At 38.0% G+C, this 24724-nt stretch overlaps 2 protein-coding genes across 2 annotated transcripts; both read right to left on the reverse strand.

Annotated features, from left to right (window-relative positions):
• Positions 1 to 5801: 5801 nt before the first annotated feature.
• On the reverse strand, positions 5802 to 7767 carry rab32b (RAB32b, member RAS oncogene family). Its single transcript, XM_030788554.1, has 3 exons — positions 7554 to 7767; positions 6131 to 6408; positions 5802 to 5951 (listed from the first exon to the last, which is right to left on the reverse strand). The coding sequence occupies exons 1-3, from the start codon at positions 7765 to 7767 to the stop codon at positions 5802 to 5804; spliced, it is 642 nt and encodes a 213-aa protein (XP_030644414.1).
• Positions 7768 to 9700: 1933 nt separating this feature from the next.
• On the reverse strand, positions 9701 to 23346 carry grm1b (glutamate receptor, metabotropic 1b). Its single transcript, XM_030773279.1, has 8 exons — positions 22629 to 23346; positions 21097 to 21346; positions 18236 to 18471; positions 15077 to 15323; positions 14540 to 14708; positions 13711 to 13837; positions 11146 to 12076; positions 9701 to 10538 (listed from the first exon to the last, which is right to left on the reverse strand). The coding sequence occupies exons 1-8, from the start codon at positions 23344 to 23346 to the stop codon at positions 9701 to 9703; spliced, it is 3516 nt and encodes a 1171-aa protein (XP_030629139.1).
• Positions 23347 to 24724: the final 1378 nt, after the last annotated feature.

Below are 24724 nucleotides of genomic sequence, written 5' to 3' on the forward strand. Positions count from 1 at the left end.
ATTGAGAATAACCCATGTTATGCATGACTGAATTACACTTACTATATCTATCATTCATTGATTTACAGTGTTTGTGTAGTCTATAAATGTGGTCTTGTAATGAACATATGCAAGCAGAATAATGCTTTTAAAAATTAGCATTAACATTGTTTGTCATTTATATACATCCCCAGTGGGCAAACCCTTGAGGCTTTACCTAGAAATGTGACCTTTTTCACAATGGGCATAAATCCAAAGGATAGAGACTGGTACCATTCTAAAGGTGTTTGATTCTTCATCTGAATTCACTGTATTAAACGTTTTTGTCGGGTCTGGTTTAAAATCATTTCCAACCTTCATTCATGAATGTTCACTGCATTAGGCATTCTGACTATGGAACTGACATCTATATTATTTCAGCAGAAATATGGTACAGATGTTATGGACTGTAGTTACATTTTTTTTTTCAGTTAATTATAATGATCTAATATTTTTAATATGTAAGTATTGTAAGTACTTCACAGAATGCAGCCAAACCAAATGCCACTTTCCCACTTAGCTGCATGTGCTTCGGTTCACTTTTAAATTCGTGAAGATTCAAGGGACTTTAAGCCTTTTCTGTAACTTTCTATTAAGAAAAGTTTAAAGCAAGCTATTTTTAGCTGACTGTTTTACTGCAGATCTGCAGTGGAGCCTATGCCCAAGTTTAAGAAAAAAAAAAAGAAAGAAAGAGAAACACTAGATGGCACTATAATCTCTGTATGGTCAATTGCAGGGTTCCAAAAATGGTGCTGCTATGTTCTAAAGCTTTCATTAAGACACTGATAATTAATTCAGATCTTTTGTTGAGAGCTTTTGTTGAATTTTTTTAAAGAACATTTTTAAAGCGCATATGTAACTTGTGTCTTTACGATCCCCATTTAAATGTGAAATACTGGGATCACTGCAGTGCAGTGCAGGTCAAGGAGGTCAACATTTCCTTAACTGAATGGGATAACAAGCTTATTTATACAGCACAATTTACATTTTATTTTTCCAAGTCTCTTCCTCATTTTCTTGGTCCTGTGTGCGCTGGCTTCCCCACGCCTGAAGAATTATCATCCGTTTCTCCTCAAGAGCCATCTGTTCTCACACATGGAGCCGCCACCTCATCTCATTGGGCCCAGATAGAGCCTGGAACCGTGTCCTGGCCATTCACGGCCGTATGCAGCCTCTCTCCGCTCTGGAACCTTCATAATCTAGGGAGGAAGAAACTTTTTGGCCCCTCTGATCCAGATATGTGAAAAGATTGAAAAGGATTTGTATGGGGCTGCCTAGTCTGAATACTCTAATTATAAAAAAAGGGCATGTGGCAGACCTTCTTAAATATGTCACAGTGAGCATCAAGAGGACTCTGTTTATCAATTCACAAAATCATATGGTTTAACGATTACTGCCCATTGACACAATAACAATAAATACAGGGAATTTAAAATTCAGCACCATGGACAGAGATATTTAACGTTGAATTGTGTAGTAAAATGAAACTAAATATGCAGACATTTTCTGAATATGTTGTTTTAGTTCACTTTATCAGCCCGAGAGCTTGTATTATGTCTTCATTTAAGTTTTATAAAATCCCTTTATGTGTATGTCTCTGGATCACCTCCTCCAGTTTCTGTTGTAGTGTCAGATACCATCACACTGATTATCTCAGTGTCTGTTTTAGATTTACTGCCTAATTTTAATCTGCCAAATTTGTAATTTTCTCAGTAACTGACCAATGATTATACTATGCATATATAGAGATTTATGTAATAAATCTGAACACACCTCTGAGCTAGATGGCAGTGTTGCACTATTGAAGCACGCACAGTCACAAACATTACACTCAGAAAAAAAGAAATAATCATCTAAAACCTGAATTAATTAAAAAATATGCTATGTCTCGTTCCATTTTCTATTTGTATAACATCAGTAATGATTTGAAGAAGATACGATTTAAACTATACTGAAGTTTTCACCAAAAAATATCCATGATGAACAGATAGTGTGACAAAAAGACATTGTACATATTATTTAAGAAGTGTTAACATCCTAATATGATAATTCAATAGGTATGCCTATGGAGGTGCTCACAATGAAGCCAAATCATCTCAAGGGAAAGAAAAATAATCAGGCCCAGCAACTTAGGTGGACCTGAATTCTTCATTATATGAAGATGTTCATATACGCATGAATTTCCAATGCTGATCTGTTATTCACTCACTTAGACCCACAAAAAATGTATATGTATATGTGTGTGTGTGTGTGTGTGTGTGTACAAATATATATATATATATATATATATATATATATATATATATCTGTTTATAATGTGTAATGGAAAATGTGAGACATCACATTGAAAGAGGAACATTTCAGCAGGATGCGAACTTCTCATTCAGATATTTGGTGATTTTATAGTTTCCATATAGAACTGAAAGTAAAGTATGGGTCAACCACCAGCCCGCAAGAATTTGGTATGGTATCCCTTTACCTGACCTGAGAAACTAGGTCTGCAGTATCTAGGACGGGGGCCCATATTTAGAGGTTGTGCTTTTCTGTGACAGTTTCCCTTCTAGCACAATATCCACTTACAGTCAACCAACAACTATGTTAGAAAAAAAAGCCCCTCAAAACATTTTGGTACTTTCAATGTTCCTGAGTGTCACTAGACTTTTGTATTCAATTAATATCAAGAAGCTTCCTCTGGTCTTTTTTGCCTAGTAAACCATGATCACAAATCTCTTATTTTGTATCTTGTGCCCTATACAATAAAATAAATAAATAAATAAATAAATAAATAAATATTAGTGTATGTAATGCTATGCCAAGATATTTGTAAACAACAGATAGGAGGAGCAGCTAGAATAAGTGCTATGTGGAGCAGATCCCATGATGCACAGCAAGGACACAGCAAAGTAAAGCTATGAGACAGTACAGAACAGATGGGTGTGTAAAAATATCTTGTCTAATATGCACCATCTCAGCAGAATTCAACCTCAAGGCGCCACCTCCATACAGTGAAATACAAGTATAACAAACAATTCATACAAAACGTCCAGAATAACTGAGAAATGGAATAATAGATCTTGAACAGCATATCTGAATATCGGAGGTTTGTAATAATAGGAAAAGGGCTTAAAATGTATTTGGCACAACCGACTGAATCTGGCCTGTTGTCCAGAACAATGTGATCATTGCCATAGCAAATGCACTCATATTTATAGCTAACATTTATATTTACAGTGATGATATGACACTTTGAAAATTTGACTCATTTGAGGGTCCACAGCTAATCCCTACTTAATTTTTGGTAAAAAATATGCTCATGTATGTTTAACCATGAACTGTTTTGATGCACAGTTTTTTTACTGTGGAAAGACAGCATACACAATCTTGTATAAAAGAGACACAAAACTTTCCTTCTTCTTCTTCTTGTTATTATTGTCATGTGAGTGGCTAATTCTGTACACTACAGTTAAAATGTCAATGGTGTTACAAGGTTTAATCTGAGCTCTTAGATAATACTGATTACAAAATGTTAGCAACAGCTTGCAGAGTGTTCACATGGATTTTTAAAAACGTGTCATAACAAAGTTGTGAACTCACAGACATTACTAGGATTGAATGTACCTGAATTTAATTAATGTGAACAGTGAATGTACAAAACAACTCAAGATGTAAAATATTTTTATTTAAAGGTCTGCCACAAAGAAACGCTGTACAAATCGTATGTTTGTTGGGCCAGTACCTTTGAATGATTATGAATTTTCAGTCGTGTTTCTCTCTTGCCATCATCAGACTATGAGATCTCTATTACAAAACTCTTAGTTGAAGGAGTGCAGCTTGGAGGTACTGTCTGAATGGGCCCCTGGTCATCTTTAGAAACTGTCAGTGTAGCACTTCCTTTTCTGTTCAGCATTCTTTCACTATCAAAGGCCAATGTTTGCGTCACCCTGATTTTCAGTTTTCAGTAAAAGTCTTACTCATGTAAGGAAGCGATAAGGACAACATTTATTTGTGTTTGTGAGTCCCTAAAATTACAATAGTTACAAGTTAATCTATATTACTATTATGAGTTTGAACTTTGGCCTTCGTTTATCTCACACAAAACAGTTTTAGATGAGAATTCATCGAAGGGGACCCTAAAAGTTTGGCAATTTTCTTGTTATTGATTGATCATATTATAAAAGTTTGCTTCTACTGCAGATGCGATTGTGGTGTAAGGTGATATATTAGTTCTGATTAAGAATCAATAATTACTCACAATTGTAAAATTTACAGAGAGGAAGACAGTGGGAACATTTGGTCTTCAAACATTCAAGTCTTGCAATGTTTCTTCAAGCCACCAGTACAATAGCCAGAGACAGTTACATCTGAATACAAACTCAAAACTGTGGTGAATACCTTACTATTAATATCAGAGGTAAGTGGTCTAAAATCCACACTGTTGGCAAGATCACAAAGTCCCCCAAAAAGTTTCTCTGTGTTCTGAAAAACAAATTTATTTATTTTTAAAATGTGTCATGAACTCCCGGGGGCTAACGTATGTTCACGGTTAAGTCATATCCATACTCGCATGTTTCGTTGTGTTAGTCTAGACTATTATGAATCCTTTTATACTCTGGATGGTACTCTCAATATAGCACAGATCTCTGGGGATGTAACAGCATGTTGCAATTCCAAACACTTCGTCAAGAAAGCATCAGCAAAACTGGGTCAAACTCGGAGCTATTCCCTGTACTTGCAGGATCTGGCTCATCCTGAAAGAGCACAGCTGGTCTGATGGTTACGGTGATAACACTAGACAATACACATTCATATTTTGACTGAAAGATATTGCCTCGTAACAGTTACACTTCAAGGAGATGAATCATATAGTAACCAACAAGTTTTCTTTTCTCCTCAAATTATTAGAGGATGTGGAAGTTGTAAGAAAAAAAAACTGAATATGAACAGTGAATCACTGAAATAATTTTAACATGGGTAAAACTGTTTTGAAATCAATGGTGTAAAATCACATTGTTGCGTGAGTTAACTGCTACATCAAGAAGAACACTAGTAGTTTCAACTAAGGCCTGATCATACATTTATGGATCCGTCTTTTTGAAACTTATCTGTGATAGACTGAAGGAGGGACTTTTAATGTTTGAGTTTAAGTAGCAGAAACACCTCTCCCTGGCCTGTCACTTTTGCACTCCAGAAACAATGTAATGACAGAGACGGCTTTGTCAGGGCACAGTCAAATACGAATGAAAGCAGCCGGTCATAACAAACCTTTGTCTCACCAGAAACATCTGTAACCCTTCAGGTTTGCAGTGAGAGTCTGAAAGCAGGGTTTACCATGTGATTTTAATGATAAAGACATCTTTGAAAGGTAGTTGTGGAGAACTGGAGCTCTCCGCAGGCCTTCTGCCATGCTGATCTGTTTATTGGACACTGGGCTGTGTGGCGTATTAAATAAGGATAATGAGTAAAATTACCACAGAGGTGTTTATTAGAAACACTCCATGCCTCTGTGACAGCGATGTCAGCGGACATTTCATTCATCAGCTAATGTTCATCCCGTGAAGTTTGGTTATGGAATCTTGCAACTTCGAAGAGAGTCATTTGGTGGAGTCACGTTATCTATTAGTCTGTTGAGACAGACAATCAGAACGTGAGGTATGGATTAGAACAAGCATTTCGGGTGACCGGTTTAAGAGAAATTTTGATTGAGTGCCATTGATCTTAAGAACTGTGAATCCTTTTGTGTCACGTGTTAATTTGTTGATAGTTCAAGTGTGCCAACAGCATGATTAACAGCAATTTGTTTTATTCCTTGGTGCCTCAGATTGGGTATTCAGTGCAATTTGGTCCTTATGGCTTTCCTCACTGGGTAACAAATTGTCACTGAGTAGAATATGCCTCACCAGGAAATTAACGGCCTCCTTCACATTGATGTTTTCCTATAATTGAAACAAAACAGAGCAACCTCTTCAGTCCATCTTCATACAAAATGATATTGCGCTTAATGCTATACAAGTGAGATAAAGCTATTGTGCTATTTAATTAAAAAACACACACACACACACACACACACACACACACAAAACTTTCACCTTCCTCCTTCATTAATGTCACTCACCTTAGCTGATGTTTCAAACCAGCCAACAAAGTCTTTTTCATTGCAAATCTTGTCCAGAAGAGACGACTCTGACGGGCTGTGTCTGCTCTGATCACATTTGTTCGCTAGTAAAACTGCTGGGATGGGTTTTCCATTGCTCAGTCTAAGCTTATTGTCCAGGTCACATTTCCATGATAAGGCACTACCAAGTGTAGTATCATTTGTTATGTCATACACCACAAGTGCTCCCATTGCCTTCTGATAGTAGACCCTGCTCAAATTCCTGACACGCTCTTGTCCTTTAAGGAAGAAAACAAACAGGAACGTTACGATTTTGGATTTTGACACATACCACCATACGACAAAGAAGCTAAAAGTTTTGAACAAGGGTTATTCCTAAAGAAAATTTTTTTTTACCAAAAATTTTTACAATAGGTAGGTCAAGATAAGGGTACAGTCAGAACAAGGATTATCCTTTATGACTTGATCGTTTCAGTTTTAGATTGTCATTAAACTCATGAGGAGGCCTTATTACTACATCAAAATACAAATACATACCCACATTTACAGTTGTTTTTCACAGCTCAGTTGTTCATTTACTGTTCAACCCAGGGCCCTATTAAATATTGCTGTGCGTATAAATGTGCATGGGAAGATGAGGGGCCATAAATCATAGATGACGCATTTTATTTTTCAATACCACTTTCTATGATCAGTGGGTGTGTTTCTATGGAAACCATGTGTGAACCAGAAGAGGTGACAGTGACAGCTAAACGCTCTGTGACCGTGAACCTTCTCAGTGTCCACAGTGTGGACCTCACAGCACACAAGATGATAACAGGGCCAGAAACATGGGTATTGTAAATTCAACTGACACACCAACAGGCTACATTCTAACAGTAGATATGTCAACCTTTTTCAAAGTAACTGATTAACATGTTCTCATGTCACCATATTAAGTGCTAGCTGCTGTTTTTATGACTGAGCAGTTCCTCATAAAAAGTGAAATTTGCTTCTCAGCAAAAGAAGTCCTGAGAGTAAGAAGATGAAGAAGAATGCAACAACAGCAGGAGGAAAATGTATTAATACTTGGAAAACAGTTTTCTTTCTGAAATGTACCCCTATTTTTTTTTTCTTGTGGAAAGAACAACGCTCTTCATTTTCCTGACTTTGCTATTATCAATAAATGTTGTTATCAAAAAATTGTTGTTCAAAGCAAAACTTTTAAGAATAGAGTTATTTTGAGAAGAAAAATTGGGAAAAAATGAACAAACTTTCATTTTATATGATGTGCTCTGTGCTATGTAATGAATTGCCATATGTTGTTGATTTGTCATAACAGTGAAATATCAATCATCATCATCATCATCATTATTATCATCGTCATCATCAGAACAGTCATTTACAGTTAGCTTGTAGACAGTGTATCAAAAGTTAACGTTACCTGCTATATCCCAGAGGTGTAGTCTCACCACTGTGTTTCTGTCCCAGTTTATAATTTTCAAAGCAAAGTCAGCACCAACTGATATTTTATAACCTTCGGCATACTGGTTTTTCACAAGTCGCCTGACCAGGCTGGTCTTACCCACTTCAGTATCTCCAATCACCAAAACCTTATATAAATGCTCTGTTACTGTTGATTCTGCATCCGTTTGCATTTTGAATTACAGCTAAATCCACGGTCACTCGTCTAAATAGAAAGAGTTTCCTGTTTAACTTTTCATGTCATTCCTCATAATTTACTCACACAGTTTTTTGGGTCACATGTTCAGTGAACCAATCACAGACACGTAAATATATTTACAACATTATGTAGATTGCTGCAATTGTCCAAAGTTCAGTTGTGAATTACCCGACCTCTCAAACATTCACTTCAAACACTATGCCTGAGCTACGCTTGGTAGAAGCATTATTAGCTACATGGTAAGACCTTCTATAAATATAACAAAAACAACTCAAGGAGAATATTATAAAAATATTTAATTCAATGTTACTCTAAGAAAACACTCATTTTCTAATATCAGTTTTCAACAAATGTACTATAGTAACCTATTGTAGCAATATACAGTGTATCAAGTAACATCTACGTATAGTTTAAAAGAATCATTGATAACCAGAAAAATCATCATGTTCACAGCTAAAGTTCTACCCAAATACAAGTCCTAATCTACTGAATGCATCCTGCAGGCTTTGAACAACAAGATTACAAACATACAAGATTAACCACAATGTCTTATTAATATAGATTTATCTAAAAAGTTACCCAAATTCAATGCAGTCTGCAAAATGATTAAATCTTTTAACTAAACTAAATAGATATTAGTAACATTAATTCAATTTAAATGGTCACAATGACGCAGGAAAGAGTAATTACGCATTGTATATTTCTTCAGACGCCACTTTTCAAAGCAACCACTACTGTAGTTTTTGTTTAGGTCAAAGCTAAATTCTGGGTGTACCATTCCATTGGTGCCATTTGTAAGTGCTAGTCTACAGAAACCTGCTTAGTATATGGGGGTGTGTCCTCATCCCCCATCCATTACCAAAGAATGCCAGTGCCCAGTGACAATCAGTATCCATGATAAAAGCTGTCTCAAGTTTATTTCTCATTATTTTTTTGTCAATTTGACATTTTAATCATATGGATTTTTTGATGGGGAGAAGGGGAGAAATTAAGGATTATGAAATGACAATTCCATGTTGGCGAATTGCACTTCATGAATGGCAACGAATATGATGCATATCGTAAGAAAATACCAGAAAAAGCTATATTTGAAAAATAAAGAGGGAACACTTTCAGATGTAAAATGAAAAGCGTTGTAGAGGACATATATTTCATAAATCTTAATGACCATTTAAATTGAGACCCTAATCTCTGTGCTACAGTTTTGACATGAAATATTTACATTGACTTCAGTTAAACAAAAAGTTATCTTAACAATTCACCTGTACAGTCATAGGTCTGCTAATATTTAACTTCTATATTGAACAGGTGGAAATAGAAACCCCCCAAACAAATAGACAATTAAAAAAAAAAAAAACCACGATTTGTTTCAACGAGGAGACATCATATGTACTACATTGGCACTTAAACATTGTTCAGTTTTTTGCTACACTTTGCATTAAGTACTCCTGCTACATATCTATATCATTTACTGCATATATTTACTCCAAAATAATGAGATGATGCTGTGCATACAGTCACCAAATAATGTTGTTATGACCAGACTAATCTACAATAGTGACCTATTGTTCTCTTAAATGTAACTTAAAGAAACAACAACAAAAAATCTTTGACAGTACAAAATATTTCATGAAAGAGTTCTACATTGAAATTTGCTATTGCCCTTGTCAACTAAAGTCATTATCCCTACACTGTTAAATGTATGGTTGTAATTCTTACTACAGTATTAAAAAGCAAGTATAGAGAAACTGTCCAGTTGCATAACAAAATTTCTCACACACGCTACATCAGACACACACATGCATGCACACACGATTGTTTATGTGAATTAAGAAATTTCATGTGCAACTATAGAAACTTGTGCCAAATGATCTACTGCATTTAAGTTTTGCTCTTAGCCTTTTTTTTTACAGGGTTGAGGAACTTTGTTTATAGTCTCTAAGGATGACCGATGCGTACGTCACACTTGGCGGGGTACACAATATCGACTCAGACACAGGAGAGTTGGGAATGGGACTGCCTGAGCCTACGGAATCTCGGAAAGGGGAGGGCGGCATGAGAGCCATGGAGTCCTCCATCGCCATTTTTATCTGTACCAGCTCCTCCTCGTCATGGATCTGGGCATTATCGTACATATAGCCATGGAGGAGACCAAACTGCTCGCTCTCAACTTCCTCCTCCTCCAGGGGAGAAGTCGGCTCCTCTTGGTAAGGGTCCAGCTCCAGAGGCAGGACCTGCTGAGGCTGTATCATATGGGGCTGGTACATTGGCCTCACCATATTCTCTGTGCTTTGTAGACTGATGATATCGTTAAGCTCAGGCATGTTGGAATTGTAATTTCCCACAACCTCCTGGAGAGGATCCACAATGACATGTTTAGAAAGAACACTGTTTTGTGGCAAGTGTTGTTCAGGGGGGTAATATTCCAGATCTGGACCCACCTCCTTCATGGGCTCACTGACAGGCGATTGCCTGTGAGCCATCAGTTGGGGGCTACAGGGGGTGTTGTATCGGACTTGGTCACCCTCGTCCTCCTCGGCAACATTGTACAGAGTTTTGGTGCTTAGATCTGAAAAGTCCATGCCTGTGTCATGGTAGGTATTAGTTAGGGGTTTAATGACAGCCATCTGATTGGATCCGGCTTCCTGTTTCTTCACATGTACAGACAGTCTGTGCCACATGTGTTCTCCTTTCGGAGGATGTCTTGAACCTGGTTCAGACCATGACACAGACTTTCCATTAGAACTATGAACAAAATAAAGATGGCTGTTATTTCACAGGAACCGAGAAAAGTGGACACAAGAACAACATTTCTGGTTCATGTAAAAAGAATGGAGCCATTCTGTCAGAGCTATAGCCCTGAAATGACTTATATGTTTTATATGTGATGTAACGCGTAATATAAATGATACATATAATGATATAATATATTAACAGCATACTGATACTTAAAACGCATTTACTGATATTTAAAATGTGCCTCATAGAAGTGACATGATTATTTTTTCTTACATGAAATTTAAATATTTTCGTAACGTTTCATATTGCATGAAAGTTATGGTATATATAAACTCTCATTTTTCTAATTAAGTTCGAGTCTTAGAGGATATCACCCTTATCGCTCTAGCACAGCTTTTCTCTGCCGTACTGCTGGGACACCCCTGGGTATACAGGACTTTAATTGGAGCCAACCTGTAATTCAGAGATGTCTGAGAAAGCTGTTAATTGAGCATTGCATTGGACATGGCATGACCAGGAGGTCCAGAGAGCAGTTTAAATTAAGAGATTTTACCCTGGGGTGTCCAAGCAACAGGACAGGAAGAAGCTATCCTGGGGGCATCTCTGTACTTACTTAGCGTTTCCAGGCGCATTCTTCTTCCTTTTGAACATGTTCAGAAGGCTGTTGCTCCTGCACGCGATTTTGCCATCCCCCACGTGCATGCGCACCACGTCGGAGGTAGTGAAGGCACTCCTCACATTCCTCTCTGGTTTGGCAATGATAATGTACATTTTGGGGGTAAACATACAGCCCAGTGCTACCGTGACGCTGAGACTGACAGAGAAAGAGGTGGTGATGATCTTGTAGTTGGACCCAAAGTAGATGGGCACGAAAGCCAACCAGATTATACAGGTGGTGTACATAGTAAAAGCGATGTATTTTGCTTCGTTGAAGTTGGCCGGGACATTGCGCGTCTTGAAGGCATAGTAGGTGCAGCTCAATATGAGCAGACCGTTGTAGCCCAACGGCGCCACCATGCCTACGTTGCTGGTATTGCAGATGAGATAGACCTCCCTAATGCTGGGGTAGGATTTAATGGGCTCCGGTGGTTCCAGGATAATGAGGGTGATCTCCAGCGTGAGCTGTATGCTAATGAGTATGAAGGCGATGACCACTTGGGCCCAAGCACTCATGAAACGAGGCTTCCTCGTACAGATTTTCTTCTTGCTGCCGGCCAGGATACGTGCAATCCGATTGGTCTTGGTGACCAGAGCTGAGTAACACATGGCGGCGGATAAGCCTACCAGGAGGCGCTGCAGGAAACAGGAAGCCACAGTGGGCCGGGCAATGAGGGTGAATGGGCAGATGTAGCCCAGAAAAATGCCAGCCAGGATGATGTAGCAGAGCTCACGGCTGGAAGACTTGACCACAGGTGTGTCTCTGTATAGGATGAAGATGAAGGTAACAAACATGGTGACTAAGATGCCCAGACAGGAGAAGACCACAGCTACAATGGACTCGGGATGGCCCCACTCCAGATAGCGCAGCGGGATGGGCTCACAACCTGGGAAGACCAAGAAACACATACAATGTCACATTATCAACACCTTAATTGTTTGATATTAGCTTGTTCCTTTAGCTAGACTGTAACTTATGAAATAGGATATGTAACAACACACATTTTGTGTGCCTGGTAGCTCATCCGGTGTGGTTGTTTCGATATGCTTTCAACACTTTCAAAATCAAGAACGGGGACATGTGGTTGGAAATAGCAAGTATCGGTGCCACTCATTTACATAACTGCAGATGCCCAAGAATTCTTGTTTCGCACCACAACTTGGAGAACTAGCCTGTAAATGCACCAGTCCTGTGGACCATGGTTTCCCCGTGTATATGTAGCATTAGCTATTTATAAGCATTAAAAATATACAAAGCTCAAAAGTACAGCAGGAGACTGTGATCAGCTGGATATAAATTAAAAATGGTAATAGCTTTTCGCTTCAGATTGTGTTCCACTCCTGCAAAATTGTCCATCTGAGCCTGTGACCAGCACTCCAATGCACCAAGTGCTAAAGTAGGTTTCCAGTTCAGCTAAAAATAATTGGCCTCTTCACTAAGGGACTGGGCAGTAGACAGAGCCAAGTCAAGGGATGTACTGCGGCAGGACTGAGAGATGCTGCAGCAAATCACTCTTGCGGTTCATGTTATGTGGTTCATGACATGTGGTTCATGGCACTAAAGCTGTGAATCTCGATAATTACATCTTTACCTTTCGCCTCATCTCATCTGTATTATATTTTCCTATAATTTCTATCATATGTTTGTATCTCATGGAATGTCCGTACTATGACTGCACCAATATCCAACATTCAAGGTTGAGGGTTGAGACAACGTTGTCACGTAAAAATGAAAAACAATCCTAATCTAAACGTATTACATATATTTACATATGTTTAAAAAATGTCCCACTGCCGTCCTGTTTTGTTTGTTTTGGGGGCGTGTTAAGCCCTTTGAGAATTTAAACAGTGATATTAGGCTCTAAATAAACTTGAAACTTGAAACTTGAAGAACAAATAATGCAAATAACAAGAAGCACCCATATATTATCTGTACAGGTAACAAAGAGCACAAGACAGAGCTGGTGCAAAATGCCCTTCAAAGTCATGAAAAATACATGGGCAAAGGATTTTATGGATGCAGTACATTGACATTGAAACTGGCAGAGTACCTTCAAAAATAGGCCAGATAAGTGGTTAGAGAAGTAGGGCTGTCACATAGGTGGTAAGTTGCAGAGAGTTAACAATCTGTACAAATGATAAATGGCCCAAGGGTATCACGGGATAACTTTGAGAATAGGGCAGCAATGGGTGTAACTAAAGAGCAAAGTCACCAGCGAAAAACAAAAGTTTGTGGGTGGGCTATGAAGTGATGGCATCTTTTGTTTTTTTTGTCCATTTAGGGGACTTTACATTTGAAACTTTTAGTTTCAACAAGAACAAACGAGGCGAACGATTCGCTGCTGACACATATGCTATGCCACTTCAGCTGTGATTGTAACACCCCCAGCAAAAATGTACCCCTGTTAAAGTGAAATGAGATCACATTGTTTATTTAGTAAGGAGAGTGTCTCTTGTAGTCATCTGAGTCTTCACAGAACAGCACTTATCGTAGTAGCAGGGATAAAAGGGAACGGTATACCTTGCAGCTCTTGGTCGGGCCACCAGCCCAAGTCACAGGCTTTGCAGGTGAACTCATCTTGTACATATTCATTATCCTTGCATGCAGTGCAGATCCAACAGCAGCTCACTTCTCCTTTCCTTATCACCTACAGGAGCACAGTGACAGAATGAGACAAACAGATGGCTTACAGCATCTGCTGACTCTTCCTCACCTGAGTGAAGCGGAGTTTTATAAAAGCATAATTAGCCTTTATTTTAGCATACTGTTTTACCAGATCCCTTCCCCTCTTGTAGCAACGTACACAGTGTACTCTTATGAAAAGGAGGCGAAACCAAGCTCTAAGAAATGTAAGATTGTAATTATGCATCAGTGCACCAGTGCAGTGATCAACAAAAATGAGCAACCAGTGAGTGAATTGTTATTTGTCCGGACTTAAATTCTGACATTAGGTGAGTTTCATGTTCTTTCCAGGAGTAAATGGCATTTTACACCACATCTGGAAAAACTGGTTAGGAAAAGTACATGGTGATCTAGCAACTTGCTAATCTACAGAAGGAATTAATAGACTGTCATACTCATCATTATGTAATCCTCTTAGCCACAGGGGGGAAAAAATCATTTTAAAACCAACAGGCTATCATAACTATCAGCTGATGATTTCAGGCAGGGGAGGGACTACAAAACTCCTAATCACACACAGAGGACTTTGATGCTGTCTGTCTTTCATGGAAAGTGTATTTGATCTCAGTAATACGAGACCAAGCCTTTTGTTATCGTAGGTAGTTGTCTGCTGTATTTTCATTTGTAAGTCTTTTTCACTTTTCAAGATCTGTTACTGTAGCCTCACCTTAATCTCCCCCTTTGAGCAGGGCTCACTGCAGACAGAGCGCACCATCTCACTGCGGTTCATTTGGATCATGTAATCATCAATGCTCAGGATGCCTTCATGCCAGGAACCAATGTTAATGTAGTCATAAACACCAGGCTCCACATACTGCAGGTTCATGATATCATACCTGTGGAAATCAGCATTGCAAATGATTTTTGAAGTGCTAATTCGTTTAACAGATGGGGAACCTGAGAGATTAAAAAAATGATCGTACGCTCACGCTTATATGTTAACGCTTTAATAGAAGCATAAATCTCCCATTTCTCACAAACTAACAAAAGCAATGAATTTTGGATAATACACTCATTAGCACCCTTGGGCCTGATTCGGTCAACAAGCGAGCTTCAAATTCAAAACTTTATCACCAAATTGAAATCTTTCTCCTTTGTTCTTCAGTTTCAGTGGCTGGAACATTTTAACATATAACCTGACTCAAATATAATGTGATAACCATGGCCTGTGACAGTTTAAAGCAAACTTATAAAACAGGCTCACCTCCCGGGTGTGTCCCCGTTTTCATCGAACCACACGTCTTCTCCAGACACTCCAGTAAAGGATGTCTTGAGCAGAAATTCCAGCAGTGTGCTGCCATCGATGGGGTCCATGGCTGGACAAAGTCCCACATAGCCTGGACAAACATGCTGGTGCATGTCATGAAGGCCGTGGGCCATAGCATAAATGGCATTGATGACAAAGCCCATCTTACTGTCTTGCACATAGTTCTCCTCAAGACTCTCATAACCTGTCAATACAACCAGACAAAACAGATGAAATATAAGATCATTTACGTGTGGGGAAAACTTTCTTTATTTTGATCTAAAAGGCTTTCTTGCACCTGTTGCTTAGCAACAGCTCTACTGCAGATCATATAAATCAGTTATAATAATTAGAATGGCTGTACAGGTCTGCCTTGGTAGGTCATACTACAGTGTTATGCCCTTTCCTCTGCAGCACAATGTGACAGTTCAAATCAAAAGAATGATAGGGTGTCCAAAGACACATCGTTTTTTAAGCCATGGGCAAAAGGACTATAGGTTCTTTTTTCTTATGTGGGAATATACATCAAAGAACAGGCTGAAACGGAGCATCAAAGATAGTCTTGTTACCATGGTGCGGGAAACCATTTCTGAAACCGGACTGAGCATTTAATTAGTAATGGACATGATGGTGACATTATTATTAATTGAGTGAGGAAATCAATAATTTACTGAAGTTCTCATTCTTCCCTCTCCTTGGTGTATTATGTTAGATCCCAGCTACAACATAAAACAGTAAAAACTGAATGTTATTGCCGAGAAACTACAGAAAAATTGTCAAAGGACACCCTATCGATTCAGTATCGCACTCTCTATTTCAAGCAAGCAAGAAGCAGTGTTAAGCATTACAGCTAACATTGGAGAAATTCTTTAAATTGAATAAATCATTGCGAGAAAAAATACTTTTTTAATTAATCTAAAATGTACAACAGTGCAATTCATTATGACCTCCAATTAATTCAAATTTAAAGTTAAGAAATAACATAAACACATTCATCCTCAATGGTTTCTGGGAGTCAAAAATACTCATAAATGTTGAATGGCTAAATATTAAAGTTTGTTATTCTAAGCAGTGAAGTTCAGATTGAAAACATGACATACTTAGTTTAAGGTAACTTTTATTATGAAACTACTTGCTCTTGACCTTATTGAAATTAAAGAGATATAGTTATAGTCTATAGCTATACATAGACATTCTATGATATCAAGTCAATCTAACATCGAGATATACACTTTCAAATAATAATGCTCATTCAACTATATAATGATCTGGAAATGAAAGTCAATATTTTTCCACTGGGTCAAATAGTTTATTTGCATTCAGAATGGCTCAGTCGTCTGGTTTCTTCTTCTAATTTTAGAGACATGCATTAGAAAAACACAAGGAATTGTGAAACCACTGGGATTCTGTAAAAATATGATACTGTGCTTGAAGAGACTACAATTTCTCTGCCTTCATGTATTAAAACAGATCCCTCTCTACATTACAGAGTTAAAAGCTCTCCGACCTACATCTGGTTAAGTTTCCCCTGCAGACTGACTTAATGTGACTCAGACTCTGAAAGCTACACCACATTGCTTTCCTGAACTAGTCACAGTATCTTATTGATACAGTTGTACAATTCATTTTGAGAACGTGTATAGGATGCATAATATAGTGAGATATGTGAGAACCTAATCTATAGGAACCAGAGGTGCAGTTATTTAAGAAGTGCAATCGTTTCAAAGCTGCAACCATTTCTCTATTCTGAGGGCTAAGGTTAGCATTAGGCTTTGTGCCAAAGCAGCTAAATGTTTATACTGGCCTGAAAGTTCCTCACTGCAACATGCAGCAAAGGCAATTGGTAAATAATGCATCAAATGAATGTTATTGGGATCTGGAATTATATCTCAGACATAGTGCACATACAAACATTTGGAGAGTGTGAAACATCCCAATAACTTTATATATTAGAGGTCAACAGATATATGTTGATACTCCATTAATTTTTTCAAGATTGTAAGAGATAATGCAAAATAAACGATGATGACAAAATAATCTTGACCAATGATTTTTGAAAGGATAAAGAATCAATTTTTATGTTTACACATTTTGTATGAGTTATAACCTAATCTAAAAAAAAATATGATCATATCATATCAGTCGACCTCTATCTATATTGCCAGAGTGGAGTGCCTCCAAGTTATCTGTTCAGAAAAATTGACTTACCATCTTGAAGTTCTAGATAAAGAAACAACAGAGGCAACAGAACAGCAAACTGTGACCATTTCTCTGTTCAACCATTTGAGAGCGATCAGTCTTTTCCTGTCTTACTTTGAAAAATTTTAAATGACAGAATTTGATAAAATAGGGCTCTCTTTGAGAAAGGGGAGAAAAGAAATTGATGGAAAGGTAGTAAAAAAAAATCCAGAAAGATGGTAAAAAAAAGTACATTTTGTGAAAAGTTGATTAACAACAAAACATAAAATAATAGTGTGAACGTTTCATGCTTGTCTATATTTACGTTTGCATTGGCATTATCCATCGTTTAATTAATGTTTGTCTAACTTTTCAACTGCGTTTCTCTCATTTTTCTTTTTTTTTTTGTTTGACTGTTTTGTTTTTGGATGAAAAGTGAGGAAAACGTAAATATAATTTTGACTATATGGGTACTAGAGCTTGTGTGAGCTATAAAAGTTGCAGGTGTTGAAGAAAAATGTTAAACTGGAAAACATGCTTGCTGAGCATTGTTTTCAGGTGGTTTACAGCATTAGCTGGTGCTTGTGGTAGATAAAAGGAAAAAAAACATTCAGGGCTATCTAAGTATTCAGTGTGCCATGAAAATTCAATTTACCTAGATCACCTTTTGACAGCAGAGGGAATTTTTCAGAAATGTAAGAAAAAAAAAAACAGCATGAAGAAAAAGGTTATTGCAGGGATCAAATCATACATTGCAGGCACCATGAATTTTTCTTTATACACTTTGATAATTCTTTCAAATCACCTTTCAAAGATTTATAATTTTCAAAGCACGTTGGGGGAAAAAAAGTTAGTTTATTAATTAGTTAGTTCACAAATCATTGAAACCTCATAAAAAAAAAAATCAATCTGTTAGTTGTATCCTATGCCTCTCATTACCTGAGCAGTTCTTCTTGTAGTTTGAATTTTCTTGTGGATGTCCTGGGATGCGGCATTGGAAACGATGCTGCCAGAACTCAGCGAACCATGGGTTCCTGGTGTTGGTGTTGAGTCGTAACTTCAGGAAATAGTCATCAAAGGAAGACACTTCTTCTGACTGCAGCTTCACGGTGATGCCACCCACTGCCTCCTGCTCATAGCCCTCTACCACCTCATCTCTGTCAGCCCAACCGTCACTGGGGGGAAAAAAAAAGGTCACAACACAGAGACTAATTAGTCATCTAATTACAGGCTTTTTGCTTTCAAAACTCACACCTGCTTTTTTTATACTAGAAACACAGACAAAAAGTCTCAAACACCCTGGAGTGCGATGACCTAGTTTGGTTCATACTGTGTGAGGCAACTGAAAATTTCTCTTCTTTCTCTGCTTTTTGCATGGAGTAGAATTTCACTTGAGGAATCACATCACTTAGAAAGGAAGTAATTATAAGGTAAGCAGATATGGGGAGGAAAGGGAATATGAAGTGGTGTACTGTCTCAAAAAACAAACAAACAAACAAACAAAAAAACAATTATAGTTGTAATTTTGACAGTGGTCTGATAGTTGTCTGATAGCTGACTTGACAGTTTGATAACTGTCTTTCTAATCGCCTATGTTCTAGTTTGAAGATAAAACCACCAAAAACTCGAGAGGACTGAGAACTGTTTGTGGGATAATTCTGAACACTGAAATGCATTCAAGATTCGAATCCATTGTAGTATGGGTTCAGAGAACAGGAATAGTTTTCAGCTGATGTGATTACCTGAAAAATCAAACATTACGGTAATGCTACAGAGAAATGAAAAACCTCAAGACCATACAGAGCTTCAAATGTGCTCTTTGATGAGTAAGGGATATACCTTTTGATGGTGATAAGTCAACTTTTCACACTGACACTGCAAACTCAGAGTGAGTAATTATATTTGATGTCATAAAGTGTTCAAAGAGAATGTCTCCGAGGACTGATCCTCTGAAGGAATCCTTTGAGAATCCCATGAGACATCTTGATAAAACTGGATCTCCGCAAGCTCTGTTCACCTAAACAACTGCAAAAGACATGTCTTTCTCTGATGGTTTTAGTTTTTCCCGCTTTTCTCCATTAGTCCGTTCAAAAAATAATAATACAAGAGATCTCTGAAAGACATCGCTAAAGACTGGATGAGATTAGATGACAAGCATGGTGATCACATGTTCAGTTGCTTGATTTTTTTAACATTTTGATTCTTGTTGTATTTTGCTCATGTAATGGAGGACTATTTACATGGCTACTCTGAATGTGTCCTCATAGCCATCTGTCTCACAGCATCCTCTCCATAGTGTGTGCCAGGGATGGCCTATTCTTAGACAATTGTTCAAACAGACTATGGCTTATGTTTGGCCAGTTACATGTTACTGTCTCTACTCTTCTAAACACAATACCTGATTTAAAAATGCCATACTTCACAAAAGTGTTTCTATGGTCTAATGTCAAATTTACTTTAATACTGAAATACTTCTCCAAACTGAAAATAAATCAGTTCTGAGGAACCCTGTCATGCTTGATTTTAAGTTAATCATTTCACTTCAGGTAATAAAAGCAGTGAATGGATAAACAGAAATATTTACATCCATATAAAACATAAAATATATTTTACTATCATTTCTTATTGCAGTTCTATTTATTCACCTTCGGCATTTTCTTTGATATAATTATGATTGATACATTTTCTTTTCTTTGATATAATTATGTTTATATTTAAACCAATAATGGTTTAAATCCTAGAAAAGCAGTTTAAACTACCCAATATGGAGTGCGGTTACATACCAAAAAAAAATTGCTTAAAACATTTTACAAGTGAAGTAACCTGGAAGAACACTGTTATTTTGTGCAGTGAGCTACTGCATTGCTTTGAATTAGCCTCTTCTGAGATACTCTCCTTGACCCAGAAAAGAACAGACTTGCCCAAACGATGTTCTCTCTCTTTTTTTTTTTCCATGGAGATTTCACTGGCGGCAAGACAGGAAAAAAAAAACTTAATCTCAGCAAGATACAGTGAAATGTTGCTGCATAATTGACAGCTCTGCCATTCACAAAGATCTGTCTACCCTCATGTAAATTTTACACATACAAGAATATGAAACCAGCTTCACTGGTATGTGTTGTATTACCCCAACTCTCATTTCACTAACAGTGTACACCTTAATTTATGAAAATATAAAGGCAAATACTTAATGTCTTAATGTAAATTGTCTTAATGATTGTCCTTTCCTGCAACCTTGAGCAGTGACTAAGTGATGAGACAGAGTAACTATCTGGTTCAAAGCTTAGAGTTTTCATTCCTTCAGTTAGCAGGGGGCTCTTGTTTGTCAGCCTAGAAACCATCCCTGTGATCAGAAACAGAGAGAGACAGCTCAATGTGGATGTATTATTCATGAATGAATGCTTTTAAAGGCAGTACACTTCACTTGGAATATTCTGTCTGAGCTCTGGAGACATGACACTGTTATGTTAAATCCTGGGTTGTGATAGCTCAATCACCGCATTCACTGCTCCAGAAAAATGAAACAATCCACAAATGTAATTCATATATATATATATAAATGTGTGTGTGTGTGTGTGTGTGTGTGTGTGTGTGTGTGTGTGTGTGTGTGTCTGTGTCATGGTGTCAAGCACAGAAAATTTTTAGAATATGATCTCTTACTAATCAGAAATCATTATCAAAAGGTTGAACATAGGTAAGTTGTTAGAGATAACAATTTACAATTACAACATTAAATGTATGTAACAAATATGTCACATACAGTTACAAATGTACATATACAGATAATCCAGAGGCTCTACCTGCCAATGAGGAGGAATTCCCCAGCCACACCAAGACGTCTCATGGCCATGAGGAGTCCTCGTACAGTCATGCCTTCACAGAAACAGACCACTACACGGGCCTTGGGCAGCCTTTCTCTCAGTTTCCTTAACAGCCTGTCAAAGTGTTTCTCCCCAGCATTGCTGTAGATCTTGTCAGAGTGTGCGATGCACAGACCCTCCTGGGATGCCAACTCTTTGAAGGCCTCCATTCCACTCTCGCCATAGTTCCCTAAAAAGAGAGGGAAACAGACACAGGCATAATGGAATCACAAGCTCCAGCTCAAGTTGTTCTCCTCCCGTCCACTGCCTGGACCGCACTGAGTACCTGAGAAGAACATAAGAAACTATTAAATCCCGAAAACCACTTGCCTGAGTGACATTTAAGACATGTTGCTTTTTGTGTGTCAGAATCTCACGAATGTCTGTAAGGCCTGAGGCAGTTTTCATTAACCACTTCACGACAGTAAAAGTGCAGGGAAATGATTTGACCTAAACATGAAATCTCTTTGTTAAACCAGCCTGAGCATGACAATATAAAGCTGCATTCCCGCACTTTGCAGAGATAGCAGTGAGGATAAATCTATAAGGAGCAGATATTTTTAAATGACCCCTTAAATGCAGCTATTTACAAAAAACTCCTCTATCTAGGCTTCCTGGCAGACTGATGCATTACCTGTCATCTCTCCTCTGCTCAAATGTAGGACGCTGCTGGACTGTCTTAAAGTAGCTCAAACCCAAAAAGTATGCTGTGTATGATGGTAGTGAAGCAGGCTTAGCCAGTGAAAATGCATTCCAAGGATATTGGTTTGGTGCATAAATAAAATCACTTTTCTAGAAAGGTTGGTTTCATCTATCTGTGCATGATTACGCAATAATACATATTAATTATGTTTTCGATTGTCAATAGACTGGCTCTTTTTCTCTGTGACCTAAGTAATTGCATGGACTTTTGGAGATTAAATGTACAATTTAAAATGATACTCTGAGTTGCCTTTCAACCGGTGTAGAGTAATAGAAATGAAAACAGGCGGCTTTCTAGATTAAGCAATGACGCATCCATGCCCAAAAAATAAATAAATAAATAATCTGTTTAAGTAATCCCCCTGCAAACACAACTGCAGCAGCTCTCAAATGGCATTTGACTAAAAACCTGTAGAATCAGCCGTATCTTCAGCATTTCAGTCTATGCTCAGTTATTTATGCATATTTATAGCATAATCAGTATTTATTACTGATCAATAAAACAAGTTCTAAAGCCTCTATGAAAAGCAAAACATCAAAATGTACAAATAACGCCAGATAATATTGAATATCGTTGTCAAAGATAATGATCCTTTTTGTAACAAAAAACAAAACAAAACAAAAAACTCCATTAACTTTATGTAAATGATTTGAATCTATTAGGGGTGTAAAATACTATCATGCAGTCACGTCAGAGGACACTCATGTTTCGTCCATGTGCTGCTGCCTCACAGCTGCGCTCTTGCGCGGTTATTGCGTAAAGCGCTTACCTTCTGTGTGAACTGCTGATACGTAGGTCCAGTTGTAACGTTTCACAATGTCCAGCAGTGCCCTGGCTTGAAGGGTGTCAGATGGCACGACTCTTAAGAAGTACTTATAGAGGGTTTTGTCACTCAGATCTATGCTGGTTGCAGAGTAGGCAATTTGAGGGATGTTGAAAAGTTGTAACAGGTTTTGCACTTGTATAGCCACTGAACTTGACCCAGGTCCGATGACACCTGCAATTGGTTTCTTCTTGGTCGGCGGCTGACTCGAGGGAGTTCCATCAATACACCATCTCGATCCATCCCTGTCGTCGCGGATTGAAATAAGTGAGTCTCTAATAAATTCTATACTTTGCTCCAAAGCCACAGAGGAGTGCCAGCAAGAGTCTCTGATTTCACACCCCAAAGTGATGTTCGGTAGAAGGTTGGGATCGGCATTTATCCTGTCCAACGTGTGGAACATCGCTTCCACCCTCTGGATCCCATACTGCTCTCTAATTTCCCCACACTTTCTTTCAGCGACCTTTTCTGCTGAGGGCTGGTGATGGACAGAAAAAAGGGCACCTATTATAATGTCGCCGTCCATTCTGGCCACTGAACGCGAAACAGCTCGGGGTACAAGAGATCTCTCATACATGTTGTTATTTGAAAGAGCCAATGAGCCAAATAACAGCAGTGGTAGAAACAAACCGACGGTCATATTCATGCTCATTATATTCCACATGGTGACAAATTGATCATCTGTAGAATCATATCCTTATTGCAGTTAACTAGGGACGAAGGCACTCAGTGTATCCAAGATCAACGACGTAACCATCGCCATTTAACCATTTCAAATCTTCGTCACCTTAACTCTTCCTGTAGAGAGACGTACAGTGATTAATCTGGATTTTAGATCAAGTTCATGTGAGTTATATTTTAAGTTTTCATGCATACCGTCCTTAGCTATCCGAAGAGCAAAAAAGAAGGCAAGGTCAATTCTTGTCCCCTTACCAAGAGTGGACATACTAGTGAAATGTCGAATTTACTCAATATTAAACCTAAGTGAGGTGAGTGTGAGCGTCAGATGGGGGTGTTTATGTAGATAGCTTGTATCAGTTAATCTGGAACTTCGCAAAGTATGATAAGGGACAAGTTGTAAAGGCGCGTTAGCTTTTTTTTTTTCAGAACCAAGGACAGCGCTGAATTTCTCAAGAACTTGAAATAAAAACAGCCCAAATTTCCGCGTGAAAATGAAGAATATTAAGCCTACGAACCACAATTTAAAACAATGAATGTAGAGATTTTACAAGATTAAAGCAAATTAAATATGCAATGTAAGATGTGCGTTTTTCCCAAATATAAATTAAATTTGATTGATGGCAACCCTCTTTATCACCACAGTTCAGACAATACGACCATTCCGAACAGTTAATCGGAGCGTCTTTGTCAAGGTTGAACATACACTGAGAGCATATTGATTCAGTTCATGCAGACATCTACACATACCTGAAATGGTTGAACCAGTCATTCCCTCTTCTTCCCTGAACCACCCAACTGCTGCGGATCTACTGCGCGACTAAAGATTTTTTTTTTTCATGTCCAAAAAACGCACATGGGTGCCCCCCTCCTTTTCATTATCATCACTGCATCCAAAAGCGGGTCAGAAGCACCGCAGTATTAAACCCGGCACCGCATTCTTGGATAGATAGCATCAAAGTTGACACAGTGGAATCATAATGACAAATCGGAGGAGTCGAAAAAGTGAAAATGGCTGTTTTGTAGATCTGAGTGTGTTCGTGTAGAGAGCAAATCCTCGTCTTATTTTGGAGGATTAATCTCTTATCTCAGTCTCACCTTTCCGAAAACTCCTTGCCTAACTTCTCTGTAAAGGTGAGGGCCCATCAGATAAGTACACAGGATTGAATTAGAGAGTCAGACAAGTAAATCACTCAAATGGGTTTCCTCCACTAGTGCTCAGACAGCTAATCAGTCCAACGTATCACTGATTGTGAAATTAGGCTTTAATATAATGCTTGCTAGTGACACTGTATGATGCCAACTACGAGACTGTGAGTTACACTTTGCAAGCTTTAAAACACTGATCGTCATAAGATTATTGA

This window comes from Chanos chanos, chromosome 1 (genome assembly GCF_902362185.1).
Source record: "Chanos chanos chromosome 1, fChaCha1.1, whole genome shotgun sequence".
Taxonomy (NCBI): domain Eukaryota; kingdom Metazoa; phylum Chordata; class Actinopteri; order Gonorynchiformes; family Chanidae; genus Chanos; species Chanos chanos.

What these genes read in the sequence shown, in the direction of transcription:
- rab32b (XM_030788554.1), bottom strand. Translation starts at nt 7,767, where the DNA reads ATGCAAACGGATGCAGAATCAACAGTAACAGAGCATTTATATAAGGTT. An exon ending in ACACCTCTGGGATATAGCAG is followed by an intron (nt 6,409 to 7,553) that starts GTAACGTTAACT and finishes TCTTCCTTAAAG; the next exon opens with GACAAGAGCGTGTCAGGAAT. An exon ending in GGTTTGAAACATCAGCTAAG is followed by an intron (nt 5,952 to 6,130) that starts GTGAGTGACATT and finishes TTTCAATTATAG; the next exon opens with GAAAACATCAATGTGAAGGA.
- grm1b (XM_030773279.1), bottom strand. Translation starts at nt 23,346, where the DNA reads ATGTGGAATATAATGAGCATGAATATGACCGTCGGTTTGTTTCTACCA. An exon ending in GCTCAAAGGGGGAGATTAAG is followed by an intron (nt 13,838 to 14,539) that starts GTGAGGCTACAG and finishes GTGCTCCTGTAG; the next exon opens with GTGATAAGGAAAGGAGAAGT. An exon ending in AATGCGCCTGGAAACGCTAA is followed by an intron (nt 10,539 to 11,145) that starts GTAAGTACAGAG and finishes TTTTGTTCATAG; the next exon opens with TTCTAATGGAAAGTCTGTGT.